Source organism: Triticum urartu, chromosome 3, assembly GCF_003073215.2.
Source record: "Triticum urartu cultivar G1812 chromosome 3, Tu2.1, whole genome shotgun sequence".
NCBI lineage: Eukaryota > Viridiplantae > Streptophyta > Magnoliopsida > Poales > Poaceae > Triticum > Triticum urartu.
In genome coordinates, this window is record NC_053024.1 from 476,399,630 (window position 1) to 476,411,041 (window position 11,412).

At 45.5% G+C, this 11,412-nt stretch overlaps 2 protein-coding genes across 2 annotated transcripts; one reads left to right on the plus strand and one right to left on the minus strand.

Annotated features, from left to right (window-relative positions):
• The first annotated feature begins 5,190 nt into the window (after positions 1-5,190).
• On the plus strand, positions 5,191-6,255 carry LOC125548511. Its single transcript, XM_048712096.1, has 2 exons — positions 5,191-5,473; positions 5,579-6,255. The coding sequence occupies exons 1-2, from the start codon at positions 5,309-5,311 to the stop codon at positions 6,002-6,004; spliced, it is 591 nt and encodes a 196-aa protein (XP_048568053.1). The 5' UTR covers positions 5,191-5,308; the 3' UTR covers positions 6,005-6,255.
• Positions 6,256-7,469: 1,214 nt separating this feature from the next.
• On the minus strand, positions 7,470-11,412 carry LOC125544451 (AP-1 complex subunit mu-2). Its single transcript, XM_048708153.1, has 11 exons — positions 11,045-11,412; positions 10,799-10,948; positions 10,646-10,708; positions 10,351-10,527; positions 10,158-10,261; positions 8,783-8,890; positions 8,606-8,702; positions 8,397-8,494; positions 8,170-8,311; positions 7,959-8,081; positions 7,470-7,854 (listed from the first exon to the last, which is right to left on the minus strand). The coding sequence occupies exons 1-11, from the start codon at positions 11,171-11,173 to the stop codon at positions 7,756-7,758; spliced, it is 1,290 nt and encodes a 429-aa protein (XP_048564110.1). The 5' UTR covers positions 11,174-11,412; the 3' UTR covers positions 7,470-7,755.

Sequence of the window (11,412 nt, forward strand, 5' to 3'; positions counted from 1 at the left end):
TGACCAATGGAAATTCCCTTTTGACCTTGTGCACTCTCAACTTCTTTTCTTCAGATTTGGCACTTTGACTCTCAATAATTGGTTGCTTCGTCTCATTGCCTTTTGTAGCCAATGTCAACACTTTAATTGGCTCTTTATTATTTGAGATCAAATCTGAAGTAGCACACTTACGACCATCTTTCTTGACCTGGTACACTTGCTTGACCACCTCTTTCTTGTTCCTTGAGCTCCGGACCGATTCCTTATGATTGAAACGGTCTTTGACGTGTGATCGTTCATCAAATGTTGATCTTTTTGGAGCTGCATAATGTTGGCGAGATGATCTAAAATAAGATGGATAATTTGCCCTTGTATCATACGTGCCCCATGATGGATATGGATTTACATGAGCGTAGGGAGGCATCCACGACATTGGCATTGGCAGCCCAAAAGCAGGATATGAAGTCTGCTTGCTCAATGTCTTCCTTTGCCAATCCAAGTCTTCAAATTTATGCCTTAGGGGTGACTTCGATGCTTTTGTTTCACTCGGCCGATAAGCACTCTTTGCCTCACTTATCTTCTGATATTTTCTAATAACTGCACGAAAGTGACTTTCGGCTTTTTACCTTTGTGCTTACCATTGCCTTTGCTTTCTTTAACTGTGCGTGCATCGGTCTTTGAATTTTCTTGTTGCCCCCCAGTGCTAGACGTCGCCATTGTAGCTTTGATGGAATTCCCATCTTCAAGATTGTTGTTGATGCACTTTTTAATCATATCCTTACTCGGAGACTTGACCCCATCATCATTGGTGTGTACATGTTGACCTTTAGGTGAATCGGCTTGTGATAGTCGAGTCAACATTTGATCGCCATCAAAACCAATCTGATCCGACTGGTCATATGATCGTGCCTCAACAAACTTCAATTGTCTCGATTGTGCGGCTTGATGAATCACGTTGTTGTCTTCGATATTCTCTTCAAACAAACATTGCATTTGTTCTTGTCCTGATGGCTCGACATCATGATCAATTATAATAGGATTAGTCGACGATGCACCAACGATGTGATCAACTATGCCCGAACTGAAGGTACACTTTTCGTCCATTAACTGATATTGTGATACTAGCTCTGAAACAAAACAACCGAGCAGTGCTGGCATAGCGTCATCCGACTCGGCTATGCATTGATTTTCATCCTCTTTTCCTGATGCTTTTGAATCGGCTTCGAAGGACTTTGGACCTGGCTTTATGTTTCTGCAACCAAAATAATTACAGAATATACGTCTCATACGAGTCTAAATGTTAGCCAGGCATGAAACAAACAAAGTTGTCCATATGAATACAAAGTTCAGTTGTCATGACAAGAACAACTTTGGTTTTGATAAGTTGTCACTATTAACCTCTATGAATGATACCATGTGTTGACTATCATGATTAGTGACAAGATCCTTCCTAACAAATAGATTACTCATTTCAATTGGTCTTTCAAAATTAATTAGAATCTTACTAATAGGTGCATCAACAATATGATTTTGACCGAATCGAAAATTGAGTAAACTATCTGCTAGGTGTACCTTTGTGAAGACGTTGGAAGGAGAAGATGGTTGCATCACTGGAACAATACATTGCTCCACTTCTGAATAATTCTCCAACGCCTCTTCCTCTTTTTCTGGATCTGGTGCCTCATCACTCAGATTGCCCGAGTATATTTCAATCGGATTGCCCGAGTGGATTTCACTCGGACGCTCTTTGTCAGTTGAATTTGCTTGGTCGCATTTTCTTGGTCTTGATGTTCATCGTTAACTGAACTGTGTTCAGCCATATTACTGTGTTCTTGATGCTCATAAATATCTTTAGCACGAAACTCATAAGGTAGCATGTAAGCTCCCTTACATCCAGAAAAATCGAGCACAACCAATTTGTTGCGTTTGTCATTCCTTTGCTCAGCCAAGTTTGCATCTTCTATTTTGGTACACGAGGCAATAGTTGGCTTGATGCACTTGGCTTTAGCTGGTGATGCACTCGTCTGGAACGATGCACTCGGCTGGCACGATGCAACGCACTCGGCCTTAAACATCCCGTTGCTCAATCGGGTTTCAACCGAATCCACCATATTAGTCGAGTGAATCTTTTTTTGCTGGTTTGCTTGCAAAGCTTCTTTTTTATCTTGCCTCAACAGCGTAGAAGGGCCAACATGGTTGCTACATGGAGGAAGGCACTTGACATATTCTTGCAAATATCCCTCTCCATGCTTCTTCTTGAGTGCTTCGTAGGCCTGTCGATATTCTGCTGGTAATTCCTCAAGGGTAGGTGTAGTAAATTCGTTGACTCTATTCCCTGTGAGCTTTGGCTTGATCTTGTCCACTTGGGCCAGATATTTTTCTTTAAACTCAACCCTGCTTGGATCGGCTTTCCCCCCAATACTTTTAGGATCTTTCGGCAATGAGTTGATGTTGCCGAAATTTTGCGCTTGTATAGGGGGTGTATAACATGCTGCAATGATAGGTGAAGGCATGTGCATCGTTGTTGAATATTTTCTCTCGACAATTTGATCAACCGGCAACACTTAGTCTTCTTTCAAAACCCTAGCTCTTATTGCCTCATAATCAGGAACCAATCCCTTGTCGTGTTGCACAAGGCAAATAGCACTAATCTTCTTATTTTGGGCTAAAATTTTTAATGCAGCCAGATCCACCTCATCTCCTGCAATATTAGGCACATATGCTCCTATAGAATCTCCATTCACTCGGCCATGACCGTGACGGTGAGCCGAGTCATGAATATTTTTAGTTTCATACGCCACTGAACAATTAATCTGATGAGGTGTAGTATATGATGTTTGAGGATAACGGGCCAAATAGCTAACAGAAGCATGGCCGATTCCCCCATTCATCGGCATGTTTGGGGATGAACCCGCATATTGCGAGTCGGCTGCCGATGGATAAAACTTTGAGATGCCCTCCTGTACATGAGGTGTCCTATATTGATCACTCGAACAAATCGTGTTGTTCACCGGCATATTGAAAGATGTTGCCGATGCACGAAAGTTCAGATTCATAAGTTTCATGTCATGATTCTGTAAAGTCCAAGTTTCTCCAATGGAATAACTAGTCGGCCTTTACTCATTAGGGCTGGCCGACATCACATGTCCGTTGAAAGATCTAGCAACATCAACATAATGGCTATTTGCATCTACGCAAGGAGATTGATGATACATGTTACCGTTGTAGATTGCAGCCGCTTGATGACGCTCTCCTCGTAGCAAGAACAGGCTGGAGACTGTTCAAAGCTTCGTCCCCAGCGGAGTCGCCAAAAAGTGTGTTCGCACACGAACACGTCACCGTGTACCTCCAACGTCGAGGGTGATGCACCGCAGCTCACGTCGAAGGAGACCCGCCGGAAGTGCGGTACGCAAGACAATCCGGCGGGTGCTTTTGTAGACCCGAAACCCCACACGCCCGGGAGGGACCCCGTCAGGGCGCGCGGCGGCTATGAGCTGCCCTAGGTCGACCTGATCGCCCCTAGGGCCTCGAGGTTCGCCGCCCTGCAAACGAAGAACGAACGAAGAACGAGAAGAAGAAGAACAAGGGAGAGAGATAAAGGTAAAGGTAAAAAGTGGTAGATGATTTAATCGATTGTGTGTTGTTTCAATCGGCCGTCACCCCCAACATATATAAGAGGCGGCTGGACTTCCCGTACAAGCAAAGAATTTATCTAGACTTTCCTTACAAGAAAATTACATCAATTCACTTCACGTCCAAAACCCTAGTCAAATTCGGACTGGTTTATCCGAACTTTCCAAAACTGTTCGGTTTAAACTGGCTGCACCTTACGGGTCTTTTTTGCGGTGGTAAACGATCTCGGATGAAAACAAGCCCAAAAGCAATCTTGACCGTTTCGACGAGACGAACAACTTTCATGTTGAAGATTTTTTTGATCAGAGATCATCTTGAGGGTCAGATCGGTCTCGCAACACAGGCTATTTCCTCGCGCTACCCGTCAGACATGTGTCTGGTGGGGCACGCATCTCGCCTCGTGACAGGGCTGCACTCCGATTGCTCTAACTTTTGCATACGAACTCGGATTTGAACGATTATCAAAATCGATCGTTTCGATGAGACGAAGACAACCCGTGTAGATCATTTTTCATCCGAGATCATCTGAATAACCTTTTGAGTCCATCTTCAACTTCTCGTTCGATTGACTATCACAGCCTCCAACCCGGCAAGTTTTTCATCCGAGTAAGCTTTCCACACCGGCAATGTTTCTACCCGGCAAGGTTTGTACTCCGGCAAGGGTTCCTCCCTGACAAGGTTTCTCCCCCGGCAAGATTTCACACCGGCAAGCTTCCACACCGGCGATCTTTCTGTGCCGGCAAGCTTTCCACGCCGGCAAGCCTTCACACCGGCAAGATTTTACCCCGGCAAGGTTTTCGCCCCGGCATGCTGCTTTATGATCGTGCCATTTTTGAGCGTCAACAGAAATAATACGCGTTTTCTGTTTTTTTCCTTTCGCGAGTCACAGTTTTGTTTCCGCGAGAGGCATGGTTGTGCTTTCGCGAGAGTCACGGTCGTGCCTCTCGGAAACGAAAAAAAACGCGTTTTCTGTTTTTTTTCCTTCCACGAGAGTCACGGTTTTGCTTCCACAAGAGGCACGGGTGTGATTTCGCGAGAGGCACGGACGTGCCTCTTTCGAAAAGGAAAAAAACCGTGCTCCTGGTTCGGTTTTTTCGCCCGATTTTTTTCTTTAGTTTTTTTTAATAAAAAAAACGTCAAAACCTATCAACATCGGATCTAGTTTTGAAGATCTCGACGCGAGGAATCCAATAAGGTTCGAGATTTGGACACATGGTTTAAAAGATAAAACGTTTTGAATAAACGGATCTACGAAAAAAAGGGAAATCCCAGATTGCGACAAGTGGCGCGCTGCATGTGCGCCACTTGTCGCAACCTGGAAAAGTGGAGTGTTCTTTGCAACGATTACTTCTTAATTAGTGATTTCGACATTTTCAAGCTTTGCTTGTGCAACGAGTTCTTTTTTCAACTTTATCACTAGTGCCTTTCACAAGGCTATCACCTGACTGTCACACGAACAGAAGAAACTCGAGTCAATATTAAGGGCGGAAGAAGCTACAACCAAGGGTGGCCAACCAGAACCCCGCAGAAATTTACGGCTAACTTTCACTCGCAGTGCAGTCCTGTGCTCTCTACCACAACTAGTTAACCGCTTTCTTCCCAAGCGCGAACAGGATCTTCTTTTATAGCCTCTCCAGTCCTCGTCTCTCCTCTTTAGCCCACGTACACCCTGCTCCTCTCCTTCCAACACCCACCAATGTTACTACGCCTCCTCGCGCTGATCTTTGCCGCCGTCTTGGCGGCGTCCTCGAGCTCCATCGATGCCCGTGCTATCCACCCTATCTTCCTCCCCTTCGGCGACAATGGCCGTCGCCTGATCGGCATCCAGAGGTGCGAAGAATGCTTCGGCATATGTCACGAGGTACATACATATACATACAGTGAACGAATCTACAACGTGCGTGCTCTGCAGATCAAACATCCTTACGAATACGTTCGCGTGTCTGCCATTTGTGCGTGCGTGCAGGTGCACTACAGGACGCTGTGTAGCACGCTGGCGACGCTGCCCGGGGTGACGACCCCGCAGCAGCTCCTGGACACGGCCCTGCGGGTGACGGCGGCCAAGTCGGCGATGGCGGAGATGCGGCTGGACGAGGCGATGAGGGCAGGCCTGGGCAACACCATCCCGATGATGTCGTCGCTGCAGTCGTGCAGGGACAGCTACGCGTCGCTGACGGACGCACTGGGGAAGTCGCGGGCGACGCTCAAGAAGGGGGGCAGCCGCGACGACCTCATGTCGGAGCTGTCTGCGGCCAGCACCTACTCCACCGACTGCCGGGACATCTTCGGCGAGCGCCCGGGGCTCAAGTCGCCGATACGCGGCGCGCAGCGCCACATCACGCGCCTCGTCAGCAACTGCCTCGACCTGGCTACCGCCATCAGGCAGCCCTGAGCGGTGGATCCGACGATGCAGGCCAGCTTCCGGTTCTGTGCACCTGACGTTTCTTGGATACCATTCAGATTTTGGCATGTGGTAGTTTTATTATTTTCCGTATTACGTGTATTTTAGTGTAGTGTGTAGATTTGTCATCTAGGATGGGTATTGCGTTTCATAGATAACCTGTGGATAGAGAAAAAATGTCTTTAGTTGACGCCGGTCTATTCTGTACTCAGAACAAGTTATGTTTGTCGGAATGGATCTTCTTTTTTTCGTTCAGCTTATACATGATCAAATTCCCCCTTGAAAAGATGCAGCATTTGCAATAGTCTCTGACTCGGTTACGTACAGATTGCAAGTATACTCATGAGGCCCAACCAACCACGCAACACCAGCCTTCGCGTTGTACTCCCTCTGTCCAAAATTACTTATCGCATAAATAAATAGAAATGAATGTATCTAAAACTAAAAATATGTCTAGATACGTCCATTTCTGCGACAAGTAATTCCGGATGGAGGGTATAACTTGTCGGATGAAGGATGAGCCAGAGAGGCAAAACAACTTGCGCTTTCCAAATCTCCTCGATGAAAGAGCGACTCCAACAGACGCCTAAAAAGAGCTCCGCGCACTAAAAATTCGTTTTTTTTTGGCGCCCAACAGCTCCAGCAGATGTTGTAGCGCTAAAAAGTTTTGGGCGCGAGCTGAAAAACGCTATCGCGCGCAGTATATTTTGGGTTCCAGATTGGGCGCGCTTCACAATTTGCACTGTCTACTTTTTAGGCGTGCGTCTTTAGGCGTCTGCTAAAGCAATATTGGTTCCGACGCACTAAAAATGCTACAGTGCCGCGCTATAATTTTTATTGGGCACGAGATTTTTATGCGGCCGTTGGAGATGCTCTGAGGGGAGGACTCGCAGCGCTTCCAAATCTCCGTGGTCTGGCACGCCAGGGAGAAGACGAAGAGCCCGGGTCATGCCATCTTGCCCTTGCTCTCTTGTGAAGAATTTCATGCACCTGCGTTGGGTTGGGGCCGGGTTCGAGCAGGATCTCTCGTTGCAGTCCCGCATATTTATCTCCCGGAGACGGCTTTGCAGAATTTACAGGTGCGAGCCAGCACAGCACAGCATCTGCACGATTGGATGTCTAAACAGTTAACATGCAAGTGAGGATGAGGTTTCAGCGGCGGGCAGTCTGCCTATCCCGCACACACCAACCAGGCGGAAGTAGCGCACCGAAAGGCAGCACCAGCATCCACGAGGAGGCGATCATGCCAAGGTCTCATTAGCCGCATGGAGGATCGCGTTGAGCTCCACACAACAGCCACCAGCTGCTTTTTGTTTTATTTTCTCCGTCCACCATTCTATAGACTATAGAAATGCCTCGAATAGTTTCAACCCAAACTTCAAAAGCAATATTCATGTATGACAAGTGCTCATTTGTCACAAATCAGCTCTATATTTCACTGTGGCACAAAAGGAAATAAAAACAAATTTGCCACCAAAAATAATAACAATAAATCAATTATGATACAAGTTAACTCGTCCAAAGGAAAAAGGCAGTGTTCTTCTTTCTCAAAACTGTACTTGATGTGTAAATTACAGTGACAAGCCACAAAAAAAACCTTGCGCGCTACAGCTTTTTGGGAGATGACTTCCATGTTCATTTCCCAATTCATCTATACGCTGTAGCGAGCAAGAACTATGTATTCCAAAAGCCTCACAGCTTCATTGGTGTCTTCCTTTTCTAGTAGCCACACCACAGGAAACTCATATAAGTCTCAGTTCGTATTCACCTGCCATGGTAATGTATCTAACCCACGGAAGCGCCTGGTACCCACTCTTTTCAATGATCTTTAGATAGCGAACCTGTAAAACACATTGTGCATACTTTTTACTCGAGGTGCCAGAGAAAAACATACAATAGTACCTGTGATGATATAACAAACTTGTAACAAAGCTAGTCTCGTCACCTGAATACCCGATACAGTGAAATATGGTATTTCAAATTTCACTCGTATCGGTGCCTTCTTTTCAGGGACTGCTTCTTCCGCACTTATACTTGGTAGACTAAACTCCGCTCTGCACATGTACTCCTAAGAGAGCAAGCAAGTTCATGACATTAGCACACTTCGACTAGCAACACAGGAGCCAATGGATTCACTTGAAATCGGCCATACTCACTTTGCCACCAGGAAATGATTTTACTTTCCAGACCATTGCATCTCTCTCAGGTGCATATGCAGCAGAACCCATTGAAGTTCTTATATTTGGGTTTGTGGCATCTGAAGGAACAGGAACTTCAATTTCAACATTTGTTGCTGTGCTGCAAATGAAGAGGGAAAAAAACATGACTTTCAAAAGGCACCAGTGTAACACAAGCAAGCCAATTTTTGTTACGGACGCAGCACCTTCTTTCCTTAAACTGACTTCTTGCCTTAATCATCAATTCTATCCGGCTTCTTGAATGTTTTTCAACCTGGGCTTCCACCCAGATAAGAGGTTTCACCTGAATGGCATAAAAGGTGCGCAGGCACATGAAAATGAGACAAGAAAAACAATGAACTTCAAGTATATATGAAGTCTCTTGTAGTTCTAAAGCACAATCAGGAAGAAAAACCTGAGTGTTCAGCCTGTATGTCATCAGATCAAAAGATCCATCTGGAGGGATGAATGATATCGTCCTGTCATTCTCAAATCTGGCCAATCGCACACACCTTGTAGCAAAATAGAGAATGGTCATGCAGAAGTTCTGGTGTAATAGACTTGATGGGGAAAAGGAGATACTATTGCTTACTGATGAAATTTGATATCATCAAGATCTATTGCCTTCCCTTTAGTTGCTCGCCCCTGAGCCTCCAAAAGAACCTTGTCATTCAACCCGAGTTTGCACTCGGGCATTCCACTGTTTCAAATCAGTATTAGTGGGGTCATGGATGTGTATCTGAATACAAGGAAACATACTAACATAGATAACAAATATATTTAGATGGTACAAAAGCTTGTCATCAGGAAAATAAATAGGAAACAACAAAGTCTAGCAATCTATAAAGCACTGTCATTTCTGATATACCAATTTCACAATGAGCTTGATATTCCAGTTATGCTTCACATTTCAAAAGAATCGAGGTTTGAATTGGCAATGTGAAGCAATATCAATGTTCAGAGTGTAAATGATTTGTGCTGCCTTAAATTTCTTTTTGTTTTATGGTCGAAGGACCTCTTTGTATGATACAAGACGGATTATATATGATGCATGATGAGTACAGAAAATATCAACCTGACATGTACCAGCACAGCATACTCTTCTCTCGGTACCAAATTTGGCACATTTCAAAATTTCATTACTGATAGTGATTATTTAGTAACTTTTGGTATTAACTTGACTTGTGATTATCAGGATATAGCATGTCCACCATAACTTGCTTTGTGATTACAAACCAATAGATACCAACTCCTAACTGCAAGGTCCACAGTGAAAAGGCAAAGTTTAGGTAAAGTAGGGGATTTCAAGACCAATATCGCTAGAACATCTTCCAGGCTTCCAGCTTTCTTCTTTGATAATGATTACTTAGTAACTTTCGGTATTAACCTGTTTAATGGTCACCACTCACAGCTCAATGCCTCCACCATAACTTGTTTTGTGGTCATTATGGTAGAAACCAATGAAAAGGATAACATTTAATTCAGGTAAACTACAAGGTATCAAGGCCAACAGCACAGTTGTGTACAGCATTGTTGCAAATCAGTACACAGGAAGGAACCACGAAGCTTATCGTTAGGTTTCTGAAAACTCGTTCCTGAAGTTTAATCTTAAGTTTTAACTAAGACATGCATTCCTACGTGAGCATGAAAAGCACATGTGTAGCATATGCTGCCAATATAATAATGATATTTGCGCAGAACACCCTATGGCCCAATGTCAAGCAACAAATCTGCAATAGTGTGCAAAAGAACATGCACTTACTTCACTTAGGTCATCACTAATTGTTCAACTGTATGATAAATAGAATTCTAAAAGGGCACGGAAATAGGTCCTGAGTGCTTCATTTATCTATGAGACAATGTAAACGATCTTTACTCTTTAGCAAAGTGATCTATATTGAATTAGTCAACACAAACATTTCAGACTATCATACTGCTAATTGCCACAAATGATATTGCAAACTCACCTCAAATATGTTCGCATTTTCAGTGCCCCAACAACATCTGATCTCACAATCTGCCCATTGCTATTAACAAGAATGTTAACACTCTCCACTACATCCAAGAACACCTGGAAAAGCAGGGATTCGGTACTTCGTCAAGTACAACCAAAGCCTTTCCGACCACATAAAAAGAGTGAGCAAAGATAAATCAACCTACTTCGTTCTTTTTGTACCGAATCCCCTCACTCCTCCATGAGACAGCATTTGTCACAGCCATCGGTGGCCTCTGTGAGACCTCCATCTTGTATGCATCTGTCTTGATGAACTCGCTTAAAATCTTTGCCTCGGTGTATTGTGGATACCCAAAATCCATCATCTCATCAAGCAACTCATACTACATATAGAAGATACAGAAAGATCATGTGTCAAAGCACAACAATTACCAGCAAACTTGAAAACAACTGGCGCGTCATGCCCCCCAACCCCAATTCCTATCACAAACAGTTACATACCACGACGACAAAGTTATCTCTGAGTGATTCCTCCTCCAATTCCTCGAAATAGTGATTGAACACCTACACACACAGGGCGTACAAAGCACGTGAACATATTAGACGCTCAAATTCCCAATGTGCCGCTTGCGAATATGAGGCGGGCATTTATACATCGACGACGCGGTGGAGGAATAGGAGGATGCTAGCGGCGTTGCAGTTTTGGCGGGAGGCGGTGAGGAGGAAAATATTGTTATGCTGTATAAACATGTAGGTGACGCCCGCGTCGTCGTAGACCACCGGCGAGTACGCCTCCGCATCGCCCTGTCGATCACAACAACTTAGTGCGAAGCCGCGGCAAGGATCCTAATAGCACTGCAATAGAGGCGTTGAGGATTGCGAGGGGGGGTAGGTTGCTACCTCCTTGTCGAGGAGCTTGGTGAAGAAGCGCTCGGCCTGGACGGCGGTGACGTCGCCGCGGAAGTCGCGCCAGACGAGGACGCGGCCCTTGATGTCCAGCAGGAACAGCGCCGACACCGCGCCGGCCATCGGCGCTAAGCGCGGTGGGATCTCAGTCGCTCGCCGGATCTAGATCGTCCTGCCGACGGACATGTGGGGCGGTAGCCGCGGCCGGGCGAGAGGGGCTCGCCGGATCCCGGCGGTGAGTTGGCGCGGATCGGGGTCGGGGTGCGGGGAACGTGGGGAGTCGGAAATGGAGGGGGTGACGAGGGGGAGGGCAGCCGAGCCGGGCAGGGTCCGGTTGGTTTTCCTCTGTTCCACAGTACGCT

What these genes read in the sequence shown, in the direction of transcription:
- LOC125548511 (XM_048712096.1), top strand. Translation starts at nt 5,309, where the DNA reads ATGTTACTACGCCTCCTCGCGCTGATCTTTGCCGCCGTCTTGGCGGCG. An exon ending in GCTTCGGCATATGTCACGAG is followed by an intron (nt 5,474 to 5,578) that starts GTACATACATAT and finishes GCGTGCGTGCAG; the next exon opens with GTGCACTACAGGACGCTGTG.
- LOC125544451 (XM_048708153.1), bottom strand. Translation starts at nt 11,173, where the DNA reads ATGGCCGGCGCGGTGTCGGCGCTGTTCCTGCTGGACATCAAGGGCCGC. An exon ending in AAAATGCGAACATATTTGAG is followed by an intron (nt 8,891 to 10,157) that starts GTGAGTTTGCAA and finishes GATTTGAAACAG; the next exon opens with TGGAATGCCCGAGTGCAAAC. An exon ending in AGTCAGTTTAAGGAAAGAAG is followed by an intron (nt 8,312 to 8,396) that starts GTGCTGCGTCCG and finishes CTTCATTTGCAG; the next exon opens with CACAGCAACAAATGTTGAAA.